This window comes from Telopea speciosissima, chromosome 2 (assembly GCF_018873765.1).
Source record: "Telopea speciosissima isolate NSW1024214 ecotype Mountain lineage chromosome 2, Tspe_v1, whole genome shotgun sequence".
In the NCBI taxonomy this organism is placed as follows: Eukaryota; Viridiplantae; Streptophyta; class Magnoliopsida; order Proteales; family Proteaceae; genus Telopea; species Telopea speciosissima.
The window spans coordinates 76,091,988-76,114,320 of NC_057917.1; the positions used below are offsets into that span (position 1 = coordinate 76,091,988).

Consider the following 22,333-nt stretch of genomic DNA (forward strand, 5'->3'; position numbering starts at 1 on the left):
CAGATCCAGACCAATAAGCTATTGGGTGGATCGGTTTCAATTCCTAGTAGGACGATTTTGGTCCAATTACCAGTTCCGGTCCAAAATTGACACCCCTAGCTACACCACTGGAGAGAGTCCTTTTTCCCTTTTTATAATTGGGATATACCATCTCTCTTTATCATGGGATAGTTGTTATTTTCCACTTCTACTTTGCTAGTTCCAACCTTAAGAAATTAAGAAATTAAGAAATTTAAATTGAAACAAATAAAATAAAACAAAAGGAAAAACAACACTATTTGGTCGCATGGCTCCTACGTTGAGACACAAGAATACGTGAAAGTATCGCTCTGCCTTTTATGAAATTAAAATACACCTATGTTGATACAATTGTATGTACTCTCATTGGCCCCTGCACTAGTGCAAACGCTACACAACCAGCCAACCATATCTTGCCCTAAAACAAATAAGAATATTCATTTCAAATTTTCTACTTTGGACTAATGTATATTCTTCCCATAATTCCACTTTCACTCTTTTAAGTTCCATTTTACCTCATGGAAAAAATCCCCAACTAGTGATATGGGGATGATTTCCCACACCCTCTCGCATTCTGACCATGCGGATCTTGCACTAATACTTTCTCCTTTCTGATCATGTGGGTTTGTTGACGTTGCTGTTTCTCACACCATCATTGGTTTGGTGTAGGAGATTTTCCCCACCGTGAGAAACCTTTGACTTTGTTTGGTTAAGGGGAATTAAAGGAAAGTGAAATTTTCATACTTACAAAAGAAATTTTTGTAATCATATCCCCATGTGACATTATCACTAACTCCAAATCATTCCATATTTGGTTATTAAATTTCACTTTATTTTACATCCAAATCCCTAAATGTAAAATAAAAATTACATGTAAAATGTATCATTACTAAATATGATAAAAAGATTTAGTAGTTTATACAATCACTTGGGGTAATGTTTACAAAAGTTTCTTTTTTAGGTTCGAAAATTTACCTTCCCTTCGTTTTTATTTCCTTTCCAACCAAATAGAGCCTTTTGCCCTTATGTTCTTTTCAATTTGGGAAGAGGTTATCTAAGTCACTGAGGTACCCTTTGTGCTTGTCTCTTTCCTCCTCAAATGAAATAACTTTGCTGCCCTCTGATGTAGGATGCTATTTTATTGACAACTCAATGGAGCAGCTGGAGGTCATCAAGAGTATCCAGGCCATGCCGTGGCACCCCTACTTAGTGGAGTGGGAATCGAAAGCGCAACAAGAGCTACAGTTCCTCCTTGACCAGCAAGAATCTATTTGGAGGCAAAAGGCTCGTACTCTCTGGTTGAAGGAGGGGGATAGGAACACGAAGTTCTTCCACTCAACTACTCTTCAAAGGAGAAGCAGGAAGAAGATTAATAGGCTGAGGTCCATGCAGGGGGAGTGGTTACAGAAAGAAGCTGACATTGATGCAGAGATATTTTCCTTCTTTAACATTCTCTTTTCTTCGGAGGGAGCTCACAACTTGGAGAGAGCTCTTCAGTTTATCCCTGCTAGATTTACCGCTGATATGAATAGTACTCTCTGCCTTTCGATTTCTGATGATGAGGTCAAATCTGTTGTTTTTAGTATGAAGCTTCTCAAGGCTCCTGGACCCGATGGGGTTCCCCTAGTGTTTTTTCAGTCATATTGGAAAACAGTTGGCCCTGCGGTGTGTAAGGCTATGAGATCTTTTTTTGAGTCGGGCTTCCACCTCAAAGAACTAAATAAGACTCATATTCTCCTTATCCCAAAAGTCAAGGAGGCGGAAAGAGTTGATTAGTTCAGGTCGATTAGTCTCTGCAATGTGGTGTACCGTATCTTTGCGAAAGTGCTTGCTAGAAGGCTTAAGAGATGCCTTGATCAGATTGTGGCTCCAGAGCAAATGGCATTTGTGGAAGGGAGAAGCATCTCTGAAAATGTTCTGATTGCACATGAAGCCTTTCACCATCTTAGGCACATGAAGAGAGAGAGAAACTATTTGGCAACAGTTAAGCTCGACATGCAGAAGGCTTATGACAGAATTGAATGGGCTTTTCTCTCTAGAATCTTGCAAAAGATGGGTTTGTGTGGAAAGTGGGTCCAGCTTATCAGCCAATGTGTGAGCACAGTGTCTTACTCCTTCCTTCTCAATGGAGTCCAGAAGGGGTCTATTCAGCCTTCCCGTGGGATTAGGCAAGGTGGTCCGCTCTCTCCTAGCTTGTTTGTTCTGTGCACTGAATGCCTCACCTCCTTGATCTCTGGTGTAGTAGAAAATGGGAGCCTGAGCGGTTTGAGGATTAAGAATTCTAGCCCCACTATTATGCACTCTTTCTTCGTTGATGATTGCCTCATCTTCCTCCAGGCTAATCACGGTTCCTTCAGGAGTCTGAGGGATGTTTTATTACTTTATTGTGATGCTTCAGGGTAGACGATTATTGGACAGAAATCCTCAGCCTCCTTCAGCCCAAATACCCCCTTAGGCTGAGGCGTATACTTGCTAGAATCATTAGAGTGGATGGGTTGACTAGTCCTGGGACCTACCTTGGTCTCCCCTCAGAGATTGGAAAGAAAAGAAGGCGGCCTTTCAGAATATAAAGGATAGAACCATTGCCAAGATTGCAGGTTGGAAGGAGAAGCTGTTGTCTCAAGCTGGGAAAGAAGTCCTCATAAAGGCCGTGGTGACGACCTCTCCATCCTACCACATGTCTCACTTTAAACTGCCTCATGGTCTCCTGGATGACATCAGTAAGGCGAGTTGTAGCTTCTTTTGGGGTCAGAAAAGGAGGAGAGAAAGATCCATTGGGTGGGAAAGGATTGCCTAAATCTCCCAAAGTTAGATGGAGGGCTAGGAATCAAAGACCTAAATATCCAGAACCAAGCTCTCCTGGCTAAGCTTGGGTGGCAGCTGATTACAAAGGAAGATTCCCTATGGGCAAGGATGCTTAAGAGTATTTATTTTTTGTCCTCTTCCTTCTTGTCGGTGCAGGCTGGTGGTAGACCTTCTTGGGTGTGGAGAAGCATCTTACATGGTAGGCAGCTTCTGAGCAGTGGCCTCTTGTGGATAGTCGGTAATGGTCTAGCCATTCACATTTGGGACGACCCGTGGATTCCTGCGCTGGAGGGCTTTAGGCTACATCTTCCTCGTCCCCCGGAGTGCCCCTTTCAATGGGTGTCGGACATCATTGACTCACATGCTAAGTGGGATGTGGCGAAGCTTCGTGCCTTCTTCTTGCCCTTCGAGATCGAGTGCATTTTACAGATTCCCATTAGCTCTGAGGGATGTGATGATCAGCTATGCTGGGGCCCCGCTCCAAATGGTATCTTCTCTGTCAAGTCTGCTTATAGAGTGGGTACTCAACTGACCCAATGCTCCTCTATTTCGGCTAAGAAAGCTATTTCGACTCCGAAAGAGGTTTGGAGTTGTATTTGGAACTCCATTGCTTCCCCTAAGGTGAAGTCTTTCTTGTGGAAAGCTTGCTTGGGAGCCATTGGAGTATTGACTAATCTGAAGAAGAGTAGAATCGTGGATTCAGATATTTGTGGTGGGTGTGGGATTGAGGCTGAGTCAACCGAGCATGCTCTTTTGTACTGTCCGTTAGCCAAGCAAGCCTGGTTTGCTTCCTCAGTATCTTTGAAGGTGGATGCTTTTCCTGGTCTCTCCCTCTCGGCTTGGATTTTGAAGTAGAACAGCTTGCCTGGGGCATCTAAGAAGGAGCGCAAGATTTTTTTCTCTTCCCATGCGGTTGCTGTTTGGGAAATTTGGAAGCTGAGGAATGCTAGATGCTTCAAGGCTTCGGTTCCCCCGGACTTGGATTGCTTCGGTGAACTCAAAAATTGATGCGGTTACCTCCCTCCCCCCTCCCCCCACCCGTTTGGATGTGGGGGTTTCTCTTGGAGCGGTTCCCCCTTCTCTCCCCTTGGGAACCTTCTCCATTTTTGTTGATGCGGCTACTGGATGACGCCCCAAGGCCCTTGGTGTGGGGTGTGTTGTTTTTGATCCTGGCAGTGAGATTTGTTTGATTGCTACCGAGCATTTTGCTTTGGCTCCGGCGGTGATTGGTGAGGCATTGGCAATCCGTTTGGTTCTTTCGGCTGCTTGCAAGTTGGGGATCTGATCTCTTGTGGTTTCGTCGGATTGTCTCTCCCTCATCAAATGCTTGTCCCCCTCTCCCCCCCCCCCTATTCCCCATTGCATCTCTTGTATTGTTCAGGATATTGGCATCCTGAAAGCGTCTTTCTCTTTTTGTGGCTTTGTCTTTATCAGCAGATCTGGAAACGGATTAGCCCACAACTTGTCCAAGTGGGCACTCTCCTGCCTTGTGAGCTGTTTTAGGGAGCCCCCTTTCCCTAGGGATCTCTTGAGCATTGTAACTCCTTTTATCAATCAAAGTGATTAGATCATTGCACCAAAAAAAAAATGGTGTATTTTCTCATATGCTGCTTGTTAGGGGGCTCTCTCCTTTTTACTTTTATTATAGAGAGAGAGAGAGAGAGAGAGAGAGAGAGAGAAACAACGAAATAGTTTTATGCATAGAGGGCAAAGTGGTCAGTTCATAGAGAGAGGGTCAAGAAACTTTTTCCATTTTCTTTAAAATAAAGGAAAAAGACTGGGCACACTGCCCGCATACCATGAGCTAATGTATCTTGTGCCTATATTTCTCTTCCCTCTTAAATGATTCCTACCACTCCTGTATGATGGCCCGTCCTGCATTCCCATTAGTCCTGCCCGCTAACATACCACACATGGGCGATCTACCATCCCTTCCCGAAAATAAAATTCATATAATACGATTGGGCTGATGTTTTCTGTGCCACAATACAGCCTGTGCACAGGCGCATGGGCCTGCCATTCAAGGGGGCAGGGTGATCATTTCACCAACCCCATGCGTCTGGGTGGAACCTACGCCCCAGCACAGAGAACATTTGGCCAATATTATTTTTGAAAAGAAGAATGCTGCCGCAACAATGTGGGGGCCAATGAAAGGATAAATACATAGGGACATCGATAGAGAGATTTTCATTTTGTAAGGGGTGGGGCGGTCATTTTAGGGGCTGGGCAAGCGATTTTTTTTCCAATTATATTTTCTTTGCTGTGCTATTTATGGAAAGAAAACCAAACAAATAGAATGTGACATGACTTACGTAGTTGGAGAAGGAAGAGGGGGAGGGGGTGGGGTTGGAATTTGTTAATTGACAAGGAAAGAGGGTTATTATCGTAATAGAATCATTATTTAAAGGGTGAACGGCGCTCTGTGCCCTGTCCATTCCCGATAAGCCCGGTGATTGCTGGAATGCTGAAAGCTTAGGGCATAGAAGAGCGAGCTTTCTACTAAGCCCTGATTTTTTTGGATAAAAAGGCTCTCATTTTTAATTTTCTTATTTTTTTTCCCTCTTCTCTTCGGACAAGAACCCTAAAAGCTGAAGCTCTTCCATCGTCCTCTATTGCGCTCTCTCTCTTCATTGCAAAGTGAGAGAGAGACTCAGGTGAGTTGAATCTCTACTAATTAACATTTTTTGTGAGAAATTCGATTTCTTAGCTTTCAGGTGAAATCTGAGTTTCATTAATGGGGGAGGTGGTTGCAGGACTTGCAGTGAAATGAAGGAGTAAAGACATGCTTGGAGAGCTCTGAACTTAAGGACGGTCTTTACATTTTCGAGTCTGCGTAAAGAGGAGTTCGAACTTTGGATTTCGAAGCTTGAAATTGTGGCGAGCAGTTGCAGGAAACATCAGCACATGAAATCTGAGGTTTCGCTAGTGAAATCGGGGACGAGCTTCGCTGAGGGGGTCTTTCACTCTTCTCGTTGTTCCATGTGGTTTGATCGAATCCGAGGTAAAATTTGGTGATCGAGTTTGTATATTAAGTCACATTAGTTGATTTCCTTTTTGTCCGTCGCTCCCTGTCTCTCAAATCTTCGAAGACCTGGAATGGAGTTGAATTTTCATGGAGGACATTGGGAACTGCAGATGTTGAAGTTTTCTTTGGTTTTGTTTGTTTGGTCGCTCAGGAGCACATCCACTAAGTTAAGAACGTAGATCCCTGAGCTCGGAAAGGCTGTTACATCGACCATCGTAGTGATATGAGCGCATATTTACATTACAATTCTTAATTTCATCGCCATTTTCATTATCTTGAAACTTTAAGAAGCTCAGAACGGAATCAAAATTGGAGAAACGCAAGGTTTGTGTTTAGATTTCTCTTCCGGTTAGGTTGAAGCTGTGCATTTCTTAAGGCTTTAAGCTACAAATTTGTCTTGTTTTATGGGTAAGGAAGTATTAGTATTAGGACACAACAGAAAGGTTCAGATCGGAGTTTTTATCTCTGAAGAGTGACGCGTGTGCAATTACGTCTCAGCTGTTTTCTTTTTGGTGTCATTTTTCTTCTTTTACCCCAAAGAAGCTTAAATTTGAAGCAGAAGGAGCTCAGATCGGTAATTGCAACTTGCAAGCACAGGAATTTAAGGTGGCGAGCGACACTTTTTGCCAAAGTTTTTTTTTGGGGGCCCTCTTTTTTCTTATTTTGGTTGTTTAAACTTAGTCTATCTTTAAAGCTAGGATTATATAGATCCTTATTTAAGAATAGTGAGTCAGTCTGATCTCAAATCTAAAGCCGCTCTTTTGAATCTCTGATCTCTTTCGTTTAGGCTGTACTTCTTAACCATCTGATACAATTTGCAGGCGTCTGAGCGGTTTCTGCAGAATAGCGAAGGCAGGCAATAGCTCACACAGCTCATCAGTTCAGAGACTTGCTTTTGAAAGGTCTGCTAAAAGCTAATAAGCGGAGCTGCTGACATTTCTGTCTCTCGAACTTCGATTTATTGAAGGCCTTAAAGGACCCTTTAATCACAAGTTCACAACCCAACCCCAAGAACTAAATGCTAAAGGACATTGCCAGACTTGCTACCAGCATTCAGAAACCCTAATTCAATTACACAGCGAGAGGACGACTTTTCTCTCTCTTTTGGGTTCCGGAAGAGGGTGAAAGAAAAGATAAAAAGAGGAGCAAACCAAAGATCTTGTTCTAGTATTCTCAGGAATCAGGAAAGGTATGAAAGCGGTATGGAGGTGGACGAGATTCACCAGCAGCCTTGCAAGCTTTCGAGGTTCGACAACGGTAGAAGAGATTCCAACAAGGTAGGACAAAAGGCAGGAGACCAGTACCAAGACGATGATGAAGACGATAGAGAAGTTAGAAATGGCGGAGGAGTGGGAAGAGGAGGCATCATTGGTGGTGGTGGAACTGAAAGTGCCCATTTGAGTTCATGGACTGGGTCTCGAATTATCAGAGTTTCTCGGGCATCTGGCGGGAAAGATCGCCACAGTAAGGTTCTAACGGCGAAGGGGCTCAGAGACCGAAGGGTTCGTCTCTCGGTCTCCACGGCCATACAGTTCTACGATCTCCAGGATCGTCTGGGCTACGATCAGCCCAGTAAAGCAGTGGAATGGCTAATTAAATCCGCCGCGGACGCTATTGCTGAGCTTCCTTCGCTTAACAGTGCCTTTCCGGAGACCCCCAGGCCAAGCGATGAAAGGAGGTCTAGTGCCTCACAGACAAGGTTTGATCAGGCCGAACTCGAATTAGAAACTGAGCCCTCTTATCATCAGCAACAGCAGCAGCCGCACATGTCCTTGACGAAATCTGGAGGGAGCAGCACATCTGAGACAAGCAAGGGTTCGGGCTTGTCCCTCTCCAGGTCTGAAAGCCGTGTTAAAGCCAGAGAGCGTGCCAGAGAAAGAACGGCTAAAGAAAAGGAGAAGGATAAGGAGGATGCTCTTGCTGTCCATCAGCACAATCTGAACCCTAATTCTCAGAACGCGTCTTTCACTGAGCTACTCACCAGTGGTGGAGGTGCTGGGGCAAGTGAGAATGAGAACAGCCCCTCTGAACCAGCCCACCCAGGTGGATCAAATTTTATCCTCAAGACCACCCGGCATTTACCTTCAACCCCAATGGATTACTTCGGTGCTGGGATTTTCGGCTCGTCGTCAAGAAACAGTCATTCTTCTGGGTTTTCAGCTTCAACTCACTTCGGGAATCCTCCTCAGCCGCACTCCATGATAATGCAATCGCCTTTTGGTGTCACCGGCGATCATCATGAGTTGCAGCAGTTCTCTTTCATGCCTGATCACCTTATACCAGTTGCAACTGCGGCAGGAAGTGACTATAACTTGAATTTCAGCATCTCTTCTGGCCTCGGTGGTTTCAATAGGGGGACCCTTCAGTCCAATTCACCGTCTCCGTTTCCTCATTTTCAGAGGTTCTCTTCTTCCGTTGATGGACCAAGCGTACCATTCTTCATTGGGACTGCATCTTCACCTGCTGCTGCACCTGTGGAGAATCATCAGTTTCCATCTGGACTGCAACTCTACTATGATGATGGGTGCAGGCAATCAGACCTGAAGGGAAAAGGAAAGAACTGATATCCTGGAAGAGCAGAGATGACTCACGACCCGTCTCGGTTGCAGGTAAGGAACAACAAAATATGATTTGCTTTCCTTTACACTTCCTTAAAATATACATTTTTGTTCACTATTCCAGTGCCTGTTTGTTTCTCGTCCCTTTTTTTCGCATGGATTTCGAGCCTCCTGTCTCCTGTGTGTGCATGTATATTGCTTTAAAATTTCTCGGACGATCTTTATCAGGTTTTTAGATGCATTGTCTTGTCTGGTTCCTGCATTGATGGCCGCAAAATGGGGATCGGCTTGTTGTGTGTTGTTATCTGCTAGGTATTTCTTCTCTAGGATCTGTAAGCAGGCCAGGTGTCGAACGAATTGATTAGGGCAATACAACGTCTCTTCACCCTTTGATTTCAATCACTGTTCCTTCGTCATTGATTATGTCAGCGACCCTAGCCTAGCTTGCGGATGCGCATGCGCCACACTCGGCTATAATTCGGCGCATTGTCGAACTTGGGGGGCAATGTTCATTGCTCGGTTTAGTCGCATGGAAACCACTTTCGAATAAGATACGGGGAAACAATAAAATCTTACGAACATAGAACTCACTCAGGAGGGTTCCCATTGTCTTGGTGAAAAGGCCAAAAAATAGTGTAAAAAATGACGGAAAACTTAGAAAAGTCATAGGAAAACAAATTCTCAACTAGAACAATGGCACATGCTGCGCAATGAATGGTGATTTATGATTTGCCAGTAATTAGATTCACTGATTCATAGATAGAGGATTAAGCTTCTTGAAGATACGGTATTCCAATTGTGGACTCTGGAGATCCTTGTATATTCAAATTTTGTTTCAATAGACAAACTTGACGGCTGGTAGGCATAATATCAAGAAGCTCAAAAAGAAAATTGATAAAGTTGCTTTGTTGACTGATTGATTCAATTAAAATTAATTTAAATTTTTTTTTTTTTTTTTTGATAGTGTTAGATTTTCTATAAGTTGGACATGCTACATGCTTGCATTCCTGTTTAAGTTGGGCTAGGATTTGTACAAGTTTTGGATAATCATTTCAAAGATTCAAATTAATTAAAATCAAAACCATATCCTTTAGTTTGTCATGAATTGAATTTGTTTATTTAAACAAATTTTGTTGTTTTTTTTTTTTTGAATTTGTGTTTTTAATTGAAGCGTGCACATTTTTCCCCATTCCAAGTGCATTTGGGAGGAAGCTATAGATATATAATTTTTTTTTGGCAAAGAGAAGGTGAAAGTTTTCTTTCACCCACAAATCTACCGATATTATTATTATTTTTCATATTTATTGAAGATCCAAAATACCCTTTATTATTCCAAGCAACCATCTAAAAGCACTGGTGGCCATTGGTGAGGAATTCCTCCTCACCGTGACATCAGGAAAACTGTCTTGTAAACTTTCGGTGGGAATAGCTGCGAATTGATTTTTGGAGGCTTTAAGATACTAGACACTTTTGCTACTTGCATGTTTTGACTTTTCTACTTTGTTGAAACTTGCAGCTTGTGGCTTTTCTACTGTATATGAGTTATGAACCATCAAATAAGAATTAAGAAGTGGTTGTGATGGCTTTCATCTATTTTGTGCTCTAGTTTCCATTAGTATGAATTTATTCATTGAATTTTCAATGACATTCATTGATTGACTAGCCATTGCTAAAAGCAATTAATCCATGTTTGACCAAGAAATTCCTAGACGTGACCCAGTCGGCCGCCTCAACAACTTAGGCATAGTTTATTTTCTGCCTTGGAAATTATATCTTGCTATAAAGTTATCATGTGCCATGTGTGTGCGTGTGTTCTTATTCGTAGGGTAACCCATAACTCTATAGATAAGAATCTTCATTGGCATTGGTTTGTCTTCTAGCATATGTACCATCAAAATATCATAAAAATGTAATGTACAATGGTTATAAGTATTATTGAGGCCCCCCCCCCCCTCGTTCCACTAATCTCGTTAGTAAAATCACATAGATGTCAAGATTTGATCCTAGCCCTTTATTTGTTTGCAAATAATAAATATATGCTTCTATAATAGTTGCTATCTATATGGTAATATCCAAGAAAAAAGAAAACATATCATATTATAATGTCCTTGGTTGAACCTAGCCTTTTGACTCCTTAATTGATTTTTGGATCTTTGTTTCTGCCAAATACCCTTGAGTCATCTCCACCTAATGCCTTGTGGTTTTGGATAGGATGTCATGGGCTATCTCACTTATTTAACAGTTATTATAACATTAAAATGTCAAAGAGATAATGCAAAGGTTAGTCACCCTCTTCTTAAAGACACTCCCTTTTCTCCCAAATAAATGCTTTCCACAAGGGTAAGAATCTCCAAATGTTCTCCATATTTGTTACAATATGCTTTCTATAAGGGCCACTCTTTGTAGTTTCTAAAAGTCGTCGCTTGCATTTGTGGGTTGATTTTGAAGGTCCTTTAAAAGGCCCGGAAGAATCAACCCACCTTGTGCGTTAATTTTGTTACTAGAGCCTCGATGAACTATTGGGTCCATGTAGGGGTTCGGGGGGCAGTAGCCCCTGAAGAAATTTTTTTAGGCTACATGGATATTTCGGTAATATGTGCCTATTTAGTGTTGCACTATATATATTTGTAGCTAGATGATTATCTCTGTAATTTGAGAGGTTTGCATGCGATTTACATTCCTTTCTGCATCATTCTAGGTTCTCATTTTTCTACATTACAAATCTTGTGTGGCCCTCTTGCAAACTGTTTGGCTCTAGATCTTTTCATTGATCTAGATGATCCCATATGATAGAAATTACTTCTCCCATTAAAAAAAGTCTCAGTATGTAGCTCTACTATAAATAAGAGACACATTTATATATGCTCAATATGTTCTACAGACACATTGTCTTCATCTCCCTCTTCCATTGTTCCTCAATCATATACATATGGAGTTCAAGCTTTATGCTGTTTGTAAGATATGGATTCTAGTTTGCTAGAATAGTAATGAAAAGATCTTAAACCCCCTTGGTACGTTGGTTTTATTTGCTTTAGTCACTAGAACCAATCTGGAAGAATTTTCAATAATTTTCAAGTGGTTTCAAACTTCAGATTTCATCATTTGGGTAGTATTTTTTAATACATAAGACTATCTTGAGCTATAAGCATTTTCTCAGTATGATTATCAGCTTCCATTTTTAAGTCTGCATTTTCAGATCTCTTATCCAAAACCTATTATTATTGAGGTTTCCTTGATCTATAGAAATCTTGAGTTGCACTAGACTCAAGCATTACTAAAATTACTCTGCATGGTTTAAGATGGCAGCCTATTCACATCTTGTGAATGGCCAAGTGAAAGTCTGTTCCTAAGCACCTAACCAAATGGCTGTGCCTATCCATTTTCGGTTTAATTGTAAAAACTTTGGTGAACTACATATGAATAGCACTACACTCTGTCAGAGTTGATATTATTACATGTCTAAGAAATGATTTTCAAAGAGAGGATTTATACAAGAGATTACAGGATGTCCTAGTTGGCTAATATGGAAGGATTACAAGATATTTACAACAAAGAATAAACTCACTATACAGGGAAAGATTGCGCTTAATATGGACTCCAACTATACAAGGTTCATGTTACCCTAGTCAGCTAATATGGAAGGATTACAAGATATTTACAACAAAGAATAAACTCACCATATAGGGAAAGATTGCGCTTAAGATGGACTCCAACTATACAAGGTTCATGTTGGACCGACACAGTAATTTATTGACACTAACAATAGTACAAAGGACACTTTCATGTGGGTATCAAAAACGGTGATGTCACCCATCAAGAGAGGTACTAGATGTGAGATGAGCCGCTAGAGAGGAACTATTAGCTGAAGATAAGTTGTAAAGTCCGCCATCACTCGGACCGGAATGCAAGGTTGACTTGGTTCTTTTATCCTTAACAAAAAAATGAGATCGGTGAAATTCAAAGAAAACATTGTTATCCCATGAAAAACATTGAACAGAAAATAACGGTTTTAAAATAATCGGAACATGAAGAACATTAGATAAAAGATTGGGAAGAAGAGTGGGAGGGAAGAGAAATAGAACCAACATGTAATATCGGAATACCCTTTACTGTTATCAACATGGAGAGTATTATTACCAATACAGGAATTATAAGAAGAGAGAGAGTGAAGGTCTGGGGTAACATGATGAGTAGCCCCCATATCAAGGTACAAAGTTAAGGTGGTGGAGGGTGGGTGTGGTGGTGTAGGAAGGAGGGGAGGGGCGGTGGTGTAGTGTCCGGTATAATGGGCAGCAGGGTGGGTGGTCGGCTGGTAAAAGGGGTACGGGGAATGGAAAGACAAAGCTGATTAGGGAGGTGGGGAGTAAGAGGGCAGTAGTAGCATGTAACATCAATGTGGTTGGTACGGCGAAAAATAGAGCACTAAAGCCTGCTACTATGGGAGCGACCACAACGACTAAGATGTTCACCACGGCTCCCACGCCCTTTGCTAAAACCACGACCAGCCTGAGAAGATCTAGAGTCGGTATAGGCAGAGGATGACTCACAGTGTTGGTAGAAGATGGAGCGACTGATGCAGGTGTCTCTATCAACATCAACTTGTTCATGGCTGACGACTGAAGTGCATAGGAACTCATGGCTGGGGAGCAGCCCATGAAGTTCGGAGTATGGGATGGCATTAGGGCGGGCAAGCAGAGTGGATACAACGTCCTTGAGATCCGAACGAAGCACCCGAAAAATATGGATGTTGAAATCCTCTTGTTGCAAATGTTTTCCCGCAGCCGCAAGTTCATCAGCTATGGCTTTAGCACACTGTAGGAACTGTGTTACCGGTTCTTTAGGTTTGTGGGCGAGTTCCTAAAGAGAAAGATGAAGAGAGAGGAAGTGTTACGTGCAAGATAATCTAAAAATAAAATAAAATAAAAGAGAAATAGTAGGGATAGAAAGAGAGGAAGAGAGAGATAAATTTGGGATAGAGTTTGCTTTACAGATGAAGCAATGGCGTCTTGGCGCAATTGGGAGGTCGCCAATCCTCTCTCAAGATAAACTCTTAAGAATTAATTAATATTTTTTTCCTTTTTTTCTACTTCTTCATACATCAATAAATACACGACTAATATTAACTACCCACTTCCCCACTCCTACAATTTCTCTCAACTCCTAAAATATCTCTCTGAACTTATCCCACTTTTAATAACTACATTTAATAAATAACCACCATCCCGTAGATACATATAATTAATAATAAATTAATAATAACTAACTCTAATTACAAAGAACTACACCTAAATAAAAATCGACACATAACATTCCATCTCCCTAAATTTTGGTATTGTCCTCAAGACCACTAAATTACAAATAAAAATTAAAAACAATTCCACCCGAATCCCAAATCTTGTTTGGGTAATTCCCAAGTTGCTTCCGCCAATTGCCAATATTACGCCCACGAACTTGTAGGGTCCAACAATACCAACATTTGAAAAACCTGATGAAAAACTCGTATGGACCCGAGACGGTCAATCTCTGTTGAACAAATCGCTTCCATCCAGCCGTTGAACAGAGGAGGATATACCTGTAGAGACCCGGGACGGTCGATTTCCTCCGCCATGCCTGGCTCTGATACCATTTGTTACGTGCAAGATAATCTAAAAATAAATTAAAATAAAAGAGAAATAGTAGGGATAGAAAGAGAGGAAGAGAGAGATAAATTTGGGATAGAGTTTGCTTTACAAACGAAGCAATGGCGTCTTGGCGCAATTGGGAGGTCGCCAATCCTCTCTCAAGATAAACTCTTAAGAATTAATTAATATTTTTTTCCTTTTTTTCTACTTCTTCATACATCAATAAATACACGGCTAATATTAACTACCCACTTCCCCACTCCTACAATTTCTCTCAACTTCTAAAATATCTCTCTGAACTTATCCCACTTTTAATAACTACATTTAATAAATAACCACCATCCCGTAGATACATATAATTAATAATAAATTAATAATAACTAACTCTAATCACAAAGAACTACACCTAAATAAAAATCGACACATAACAGGAAGTGGGTAGTTGATGCAGAACCGAAGGCAGCAGTGAGTGTGTCCCAGATGTCTTTGTTCGTTTCCTTACCAGTGGCAAGAAAAACGACTTCTTTAGAGAGAAAGGAGATGAGAAGCCTCATCAAGGCAGCATCTTGGTGTTGCCATTGTGTTGTAGTAGTGGCTTCAAGAGGACATGGCAGAGTGCCATCAATGCATCCGAAGATACGTTGATTGCGCAAGAAGGGAACAATTTGTGTCCTCTAGAGAAGAAAGTTTTTGGAGGTGAACTTTAGAGAAAGAAAAGCATGAGGGGATCCAATATTAATGGGTGGTAAGGGATAGACGGTAGAAAGAAGAGAGGAAGCAACAAGGGGGACGACCATGAAGGGTGTGGCCATGCTGGGAACGGCTATGGGAGTGGCCACGATGGGAGTGACCATGGCGGATTCGGCCATAGGGGGAGTGAGAGGAGGGATCTTCGGTGGAGGTATTGGTCTCCATAAAAAATATAAAAAGAAAGGAGCCGACTAGGAGAGGGAGGTGGTGGCGTGAGCCTTGTTCAGCTCTTATACCATGTCAGAGTAGATATTATTTCAAGTGTAAGAATTGATCCTCAAAGAGGATTTATACAAGAGATTACTGGATGCTCTAGTCGGCTAATATGGAAGGATTACAAGAGATTTACAACAAAAAATAAACTTCAACTATACAGGGAAAGATTGCACTACCCAGAGTTTGGATTTTTATCCTCTCAAGTGCGGTGCACTGCCTAGTACTGTACCACACTTGAAAATCCAACCGTCCACTCAACATTTGAGAAGATAAATAGATGATACTGGGCAGTACACCGCACTTGGGAGGATAAAAATCCGAATAAACTCCAACTATATAGGGAAAGATTGCACCGAAGATAAGCCGAATATTGAATTCCATTAACTATGGATACTCTATATTCGGCCAATATGCGCCAAGCTACAAATACATTTAAACTATGTGTATAATTGTTTCGAGTGTGCCAGCCATCTTGGAAGTGAGACGTCCCTAGGAAAGAGATTCAAAATCAAATTATTATATGGTCGAAGCTTACATAATGCTTGGACTGATAAGAATGTCACCAAAAACAAATAATAATTCTTCCATGAAGAATGTGGAGATTTTGTATTCTTATCAAATGGACTGAAGGTGCGTTGTGAATGAAGTTTAAAAAGAAAGTTCAAGAAATGTTGAAGTTTTCTTGCCTTGCATTTAAGGAGATTATGCCTATGGAGAAATTTTTTTGATAAGTTTTGAGTGCTATCTCATCTTTTCTTCTAAATTTGTCTACTTCTTTTTTTTTTCCCTGGTTGAAAGGAGAGATACATCAGGCCTTGAATGTTGTTACGCATGGACTCCAACCATGGAAGCATGGCTCGTAGGGAAAATATCAAATTCAGATCAATTATTTGTAGTGTAATCTTAAATCCTAGGGCTAAGTGCTAGATTATTTCATAGCTTATATTCGGTTGTGTCTGTTTTCAAACTGATATTTGATTTCCACCTTTTTACTTCCAGATGACCCTACATGACATTGCCTCTTTTTTAAATAATAAAATGTTGGGACAATGACTTTGTGCCAAGTGGCAGAGAGTTATTGAGCAAGAAAGTTGCCACCTAGGAAGCATGACTTCTCTGCTCAGAAGTTCATGGGATCTAAGAGTCTCGTGGTCCTTAGTAACTAACTGAAGGGAAGAGGAATCAGGAGAAGATGCTGAAAGTCCTCTCTCTAGTTTAAAGAATCTATGTTGGCACATGATTGAGCATCTCCAGATCCACTCATCTATGGTGTATTTGTTACCAATATTTCAACATTACAGTTGAACTTAAAAAAAGTTCATCCTTTTATGGCTTTCCTCTCCTTCCTAAGCTGCTTGATATTTTTTACCCTCCCATTTTACCCTCCCATATATGTGCTCCTTGTAGTTCCTTTTGTTTCACTTCTGCAACTATATTTGTATCACCTGTGTGATGTTGTACTAAAAATCTAAAATAAATTTACTTATATACTATCCCATAATTATATGACAAAACATGAAATAAATTTGATCTAACTAACCCATTAAGTATTGTTGATTTTGATAGCCATTGATAATGCCATGACATTGATAGCCATCTATCTTGGACTCTTGAGTTTAATCTGATCTTGAGCTTGTGCAATCTTGGACTCTTAAGAAGACTCATGCCTGGACTGTTGGAATGTTTGAGTTTGAGTTGAACTCCTCTTGGTGTCGCCAACCGTTGATATCTCCTTAGCTTGATAATTATCACTTATATGTGGATTGTGTATGTGTGTCCATTGTTTGGACTTCGATGCTAACTCAGACAAGTCCAAACTTGGAAGTGTGGAATCATAGTTCGAGAACTCGTGAGATCTCGACGAGTTTCTCAGTTTTTTGAGAAACCGAGACGAGATGGGATACGATACAAAATAATACAAGATCTCGGCGAAATCTCGGATCTCGGGTTGGCCCATGAAAATGATCCATCTACTATGTATTTATTTACCTAACTCGACATATCTCGGCGAGATCTCGGGTTGACCCATGGAAATGATCCATCTACTATGTATTTACTTACCTGACTCGACAGAACTCTTCTATGCTTGCTGTGGAGCACTATATGCAACATCATAGCAACACTATGTTATGGGAAGACTAAGTGACACTAGCGGTCGGCGAGATCTCGGCGAAATCACAGATCTCGGGTTGGCCCATGGAAATGACCCATCTATTATGTATTTACTTACCTAACTCCACATATTTCAGCGAGATCTCGGATCTCAGGTTGAGATCTCAGGTTGATCAATGGAAATATGACCCATCTACTATATATTTACTTACTTAACTCGATAGAACTCTTATATGCTTGCTGTGGAGCACTATATTCAACATTACAACAACACTATGTCATGGGAAGACTATGTGACACTAGCGGGGATTGAATACTTGATTCAAAGTCATTTTATGTGATTATAGTTGTAACACTGTTAAACAGTTTGATGTATTACTTTAACATTTCTAATTCTTATTTAAGTTGTTTAGCTATTAATTGAATGTTTTGCTTGCTTTCTATTACTAAATTATGTGTAGAGTAGGGTATTTTAGTACGTCATCGCCTGCCAACCTATGGTCTGAATTGAAACTCATATTTGGACTTTGTTTTTACAAAATCTGATAGTGTCATTGTGTTTAAATGCCCTAAAATAGGTTAAATATCAAGTTTCAGATCCAAACTAGGTTTCAAACCCACCGAATCGGAAAAAAAAATGCACTAACTCGGCGAGATCTCGACTCGACTCGACTCGATTTTTCCAAGAACCGAGTTGATACCGAGACCCGAGTTTTAGTACCTTGTGTGCAGTCTCCTGTTAATTATGAATATATCCTTTAGTCATTGGACACTGTCAACTATTGAACCATTCTAGTCAACATTGCTGTTGTTTTAGCTGATTTAATAAATTCAATGGCTTGGTAAAACTAATGGTCCCTTTTTTCTTTGTTATCTCTCATCTCTCTAGTTTTTAAGTTATTGTAAAAGGTCATCCTGGTTCAGTTAGAAAATACTCCCACCGAAATAATTGTTGATTGCTGTGCAATAAAGTGTCCTTTAATAATAGGCATTTTGTTACTTATTAATAGCAAAAAGTCATTCATTTACATTATTAATTTGAACTAATTTTTCTGAAGTGGGATTTGTTGCAGGTAAGTTTATGAAGTGCAGTGCCGGGCCATGGTGGTTGGATGGATGGATAGAAAGCCCTTTCCTGCCTCAGGCAAAAAAAGAGGACAGCATTAGTATGTGTTGCGAAATTTATTAGTTTATTCAGCTCGCATTCCCGTAAATACTGATGATTGTAATGCATATGCATTAACACATTGTGTTTTGGTGAGGTACATGTCACTGCAGAAGATTTCAATTCGTTTTTCTTCAAAATTTTCTTTGGGAATTTGATTTTGACTTTAATTCCATTGAACTTTCATATGCATCCGTGTTCTCGCAGTAAAGAACCCTGGTATTGGCCTCTCAGTGATGTTTTATTGAGGTCTTTGGTGTTACAAATCTGTTCCTGCCTTGTGGATGACAGGCTAAATCTCAATTTTTTCTTTTTTGGTATTAAGAAATTTATTGATGAGATCGTATTAAACACATGGCTTCTGAGTTATAATTTTCAAGAATCCATGGAGTGGATATAGGCCATTCGGTCTCGGTCCTGAGGATCCAGCTCCTTTCTAGCGCACTTGTGTGCGGCACAGTACGCAGCGCATGTCGTGTGATTGGGGAGCTCCAATCCACATGGCAGCACACATCTCTATGCACTGGCATGTGGATCGAGACCTCCCCAGCCGTACGGTGTGCGCTGCACACTGTGCCGCTCGAGAGAGAAGCTCAATCCCAGTCCTGAACCAAATTGACCCACTCGGATTGCCACTGCCTATGGAGCCTTGAGAAACCACGACTCAGAAGGTTCACCTGATCTAGTTTCCCAGTGCTACCAATTAAGGTTATTTGTAGGGTTAGTGCTTGGGAGGCATTGTTCAGCCAATATAGATTGATGGGGTGGGGTGTTACCGGCTCGTCCAGGTTTCTATTTGTGTCGACACAGACGTGGAAACTGTAACCCTTAATCAGATGGCCCGGAAAATGGATGTGCTTAGGTTCTGAAGAGAGGCAAAGGGTGAATTAGATTGTATGCAGCGCCTGCTTTGGTTGGCTCGTCTCCCATGACATTAAGACGCATGCAGTGACCGCTACAGGTTAGTACTGTATGGGTCAGAAGGCTTGCAAGGAGATTCCAGAACACCTGAAGAAATGACGCAGCTTAATATCTCCACTATGCAAAGTAAGGTTTGAAGGTTAGAATCAACCGGTGAAGCAGATATTGGATACCCAAATCCTGGCGAACTAAAAGTAAGGTTTGAGCCAGCACCAAATAGTGTCCATGTAGGTTGCCTTCACATTGTGAGGCTTATACAAATGATGGTGCTGGATGAGGCTGCTTGTATAGGACTGCTCTGATGGGGAATCCAATTCTTAGTATTGTGGGGAAAAATCTGAAGAGCCCCAATTTGTTCTTGAATAGCAGAACTTGAGTTGTCCCCCCCCCCCCCTTCCTTTAAATCATACATCACGAGCTTACATCCTATTGATCTCTAACGTTGTAGCTGATTTTTATCTTTTATCTCATCATCAAGAAGTTTGTTACCAAATTCTATTGGAGATTGTCTTTGAGATTGGGGCCAATAAAGTCCCAGGTCATGATGGGATTTGATGTTGTTGACGTTGGGATCTTCCTTCCTCTGGTCTGGTTCGGTCCAACGCAAACTTGCACAATAATGGAACTAGAAAACAGGGAGAGTCAACACCCTAGGATATGTCCCAGGGGAGATATCTCTAATGCCTAAGTCAGATATTGGTGCCAAACAACAATTAACGGGGCCGGAGATGGAGGCTTTGGTTTCAGAGCTTTTCTCAATGGCCAAAACCCATGGTTCTCTTCCTAGAGTCTCACCTTCATTCCTTTTGTTGTCCTTTATATATCTGATTCTGTTTCCCAAAATGCCCTTTTGCCTTTTTTAGGGTTATGTAGTCTCCAAGGCAGGTTGGCGATCCGATCTGAGGACTGGTAATCGAATTGTCAGTGTTTGTCAGTAATTGTGCCTTTGGTGGTTGGTGGTCCACATGTAAAGTTTACTTGTGCATGCCTTTGGTTTTAGATCGTGATTGAAAACCCGGTTGGATCGTGGATGTTTCTTCCCTTAAGCCAGTTTCCTGATCTGACTTTGTTATGTGTCTAACTGGCATTGCCAGGTGGGATATGAGTTGTATCAGATATGATGTTATTATTCACTCACTTTTCAAAAACAAAAGGAACAAAAAAAAAAAGAAAGCAAGTTAAAAATGAATTTAGACTCATCTTATTTGTTTTTTACATCGTATTGTGTTTCCCTTCCAAGTTGCTTTTATTTAGGCTAGGCAAAGTTCGTTAATGTTGTTATAGCTCACGAGATATTTTCAATTTTTGAAAAATCATTAGGGGAAATGAGGGTGGGCAACTTTTAAATTAGACAAGTATAAAACGTATAATGGAGTGGAATGGGGTTATTTAAGGGCTATTATTGTATACTTAGGATGACTTGGTGTGATATAATTAGTTTTTTTTGCTAAAGGTCAGCAAGAAGTATATTGAAAATAATTAAAGAGTAATGTTACAAAGGAAAGGCTATAGAGGTCCTTAAAGAAATCCAAGCGTTGAGCCTGGACATCTTACAAATTACCTAAATCTATAGTGAGGGCGCTCAAGCGCTTCCCAACAAACTGTCGGCAAAATAAAGCTAGGGGGGAATTCCACACAGTTGTAGTTTTCCTCTTAGTTGCAAAGTTTGCGAGTAAGTCCGCAACTGAATTGGCCTCCCTAAAGCAATGTGAGATACGCCACTGTATGGAGTCGAGGAAGGCTGCCACAGACCACCACTCCTGCATATGATACCATGGAAATTTTCGAGAGAGAATGGTTGTTACCACTGCCTCCGAGTCACTTTCTATCCACAGATTCTCAGCTTTGAGATTGCAAGCAAGCCTTACACCTGTGAAGAATGCCTCTATCTCAGCCCTATAGTTGGATCCTACTCCCTGATGCTCAGCAAAACAGCTTACTACAACTCCATTAAGGTCGCAAAATATGCCTCCCGCACCCAACGAACCAGGGTTGCCCAATGAGGACCCATCTATATTTAATTTCCACCAGCCAAGAGTGGGGTGTCGCCACCCTACCTCTAGAATGTTTCTAGCAGCGGGACTGGCGATAGTAATTAGTTACATAGTATTATCTATCTCTTATTCTATTAAGATAGAAGGGAGTAAATTTGGTTTTTTTGAGCCTTGTAAAGGCATTTGCCAAGGTTGTCCTCTTAGCCCATATTTAGTTATCATAGGCTCATAGCTATAGTAGGATTATCTTGTATTTTAAAGGTGTATAGGGATGTGGATCTGGTATTGGTGAAGCTTGACAGAAAATGTTGTGGTGATTCTTTAGCGGGTTGTTTTGCCTTCGAAACGCGCCAAAAGGGCCAAAAAGTGCATACATAAGTGTCATAACTAGACGCTGATTCATGTAGAGCTCGTCGAGAGCTTCAGGTGGGTTTCTGGGGGCAATTTTATACTTTTTGAGATTAGGGTTTTCTTACATATTGTTGTTTTCTCTTTGAGAGAGGTGAGAGAGGGTTTGTATTTGCTTCAAAGAAATAGTGGATTCGTACTATCGCTTGGCCATGGATGTAGCTTCCTTCTTGGAGGTGAACCACGTACAATCTTATCTTGTGTGTGTGTGATTTCTCTTTCTTTTCGTTTTCTTCAGCAAAATCGTCATTTTGCTGCATTGTTTTTCTAACCGAATCTGTTTAAAGATATTAAGACTACTAGGAACTATCATGAAATTACTTATTTTCTTTTTGTATATGATAGCAAACAAGAATGATATTTCGACCTTGAATGTAATTTTTAATATTTTTTCAGGACAAATCTGGTTAGCAAATTTATTCTTTTTTTAAAAAACAAATGGTGTTATCTATAGTTAGCATGTTGGTGAGGGAATTCAGAATATGGTGAGTCGGTGACATGTAGCTTAGGGTTAGTCCCATTGTGGAATATGTTACATATCTGTTTTTTTGACACAGTTACATATCTTGATATACCTGTGTTTTTCACTACGAATAGATCTCGAGTATGGAGTTTGCCTAATTCATAAAGTAGAAAAGGAAACTTGGGAGTGGAAAAGTTCCCTATCTTTCCAACTGGGTAGGTCTGTATTAATAAAGTTAGTTTTAAGTTCAATTGAAACCTAACAGATGTCATGTTTT

General features: G+C 40.8%; 2 protein-coding genes and 1 long non-coding RNA gene across 5 annotated transcripts; 2 read left to right on the top strand and 1 right to left on the bottom strand.

The window, feature by feature from the left end:
* The first annotated feature begins 1,170 nt into the window (after window positions 1-1,170).
* On the top strand, window positions 1,171-3,678 carry LOC122651120. The gene is made up of 4 exons (XM_043844446.1): window positions 1,171-1,683; window positions 1,879-2,417; window positions 2,551-2,743; window positions 2,980-3,678. The coding sequence occupies exons 1-4, from the start codon at window positions 1,171-1,173 to the stop codon at window positions 3,676-3,678; spliced, it is 1,944 nt and encodes a 647-aa protein (XP_043700381.1).
* Window positions 3,679-5,385: 1,707 nt separating this feature from the next.
* Window positions 5,386-7,072, bottom strand: LOC122651822. Its single transcript, XR_006331516.1, has 2 exons — window positions 6,937-7,072; window positions 5,386-5,472 (listed from the first exon to the last, which is right to left on the bottom strand). It is a non-coding gene; the product is annotated as an uncharacterized LOC122651822 (long non-coding RNA).
* On the top strand, window positions 7,051-18,537 carry LOC122651818 (transcription factor TCP2-like). Of its 3 annotated transcripts, none has more exons than XM_043845368.1 (2): window positions 7,051-8,460; window positions 18,181-18,537. In XM_043845368.1, the coding sequence occupies exon 1, from the start codon at window positions 7,051-7,053 to the stop codon at window positions 8,410-8,412; it is 1,362 nt and encodes a 453-aa protein (XP_043701303.1). In that variant the 3' UTR covers window positions 8,413-8,460; window positions 18,181-18,537. The 3 variants fall into 3 exon arrangements, with proteins under 3 accessions (XP_043701303.1, XP_043701305.1, XP_043701304.1); XM_043845370.1 differs by having other exon boundaries at window positions 7,051-8,457; window positions 18,175-18,537; XM_043845369.1 differs by having other exon boundaries at window positions 7,051-8,457; window positions 18,179-18,537.
* The last annotated feature ends 3,796 nt before the right edge of the window (window positions 18,538-22,333 follow it).

What these genes read in the sequence shown, in the direction of transcription:
- LOC122651818 (XM_043845368.1), top strand. Translation starts at nt 7,051, where the DNA reads ATGGAGGTGGACGAGATTCACCAGCAGCCTTGCAAGCTTTCGAGGTTC.
- LOC122651120 (XM_043844446.1), top strand. Translation starts at nt 1,171, where the DNA reads ATGGAGCAGCTGGAGGTCATCAAGAGTATCCAGGCCATGCCGTGGCAC. An exon ending in GGAAAACAGTTGGCCCTGCG is followed by an intron (nt 1,684 to 1,878) that starts GTGTGTAAGGCT and finishes TGCCTTGATCAG; the next exon opens with ATTGTGGCTCCAGAGCAAAT. An exon ending in CTTTATTGTGATGCTTCAGG is followed by an intron (nt 2,418 to 2,550) that starts GTAGACGATTAT and finishes GTCTCCCCTCAG; the next exon opens with AGATTGGAAAGAAAAGAAGG.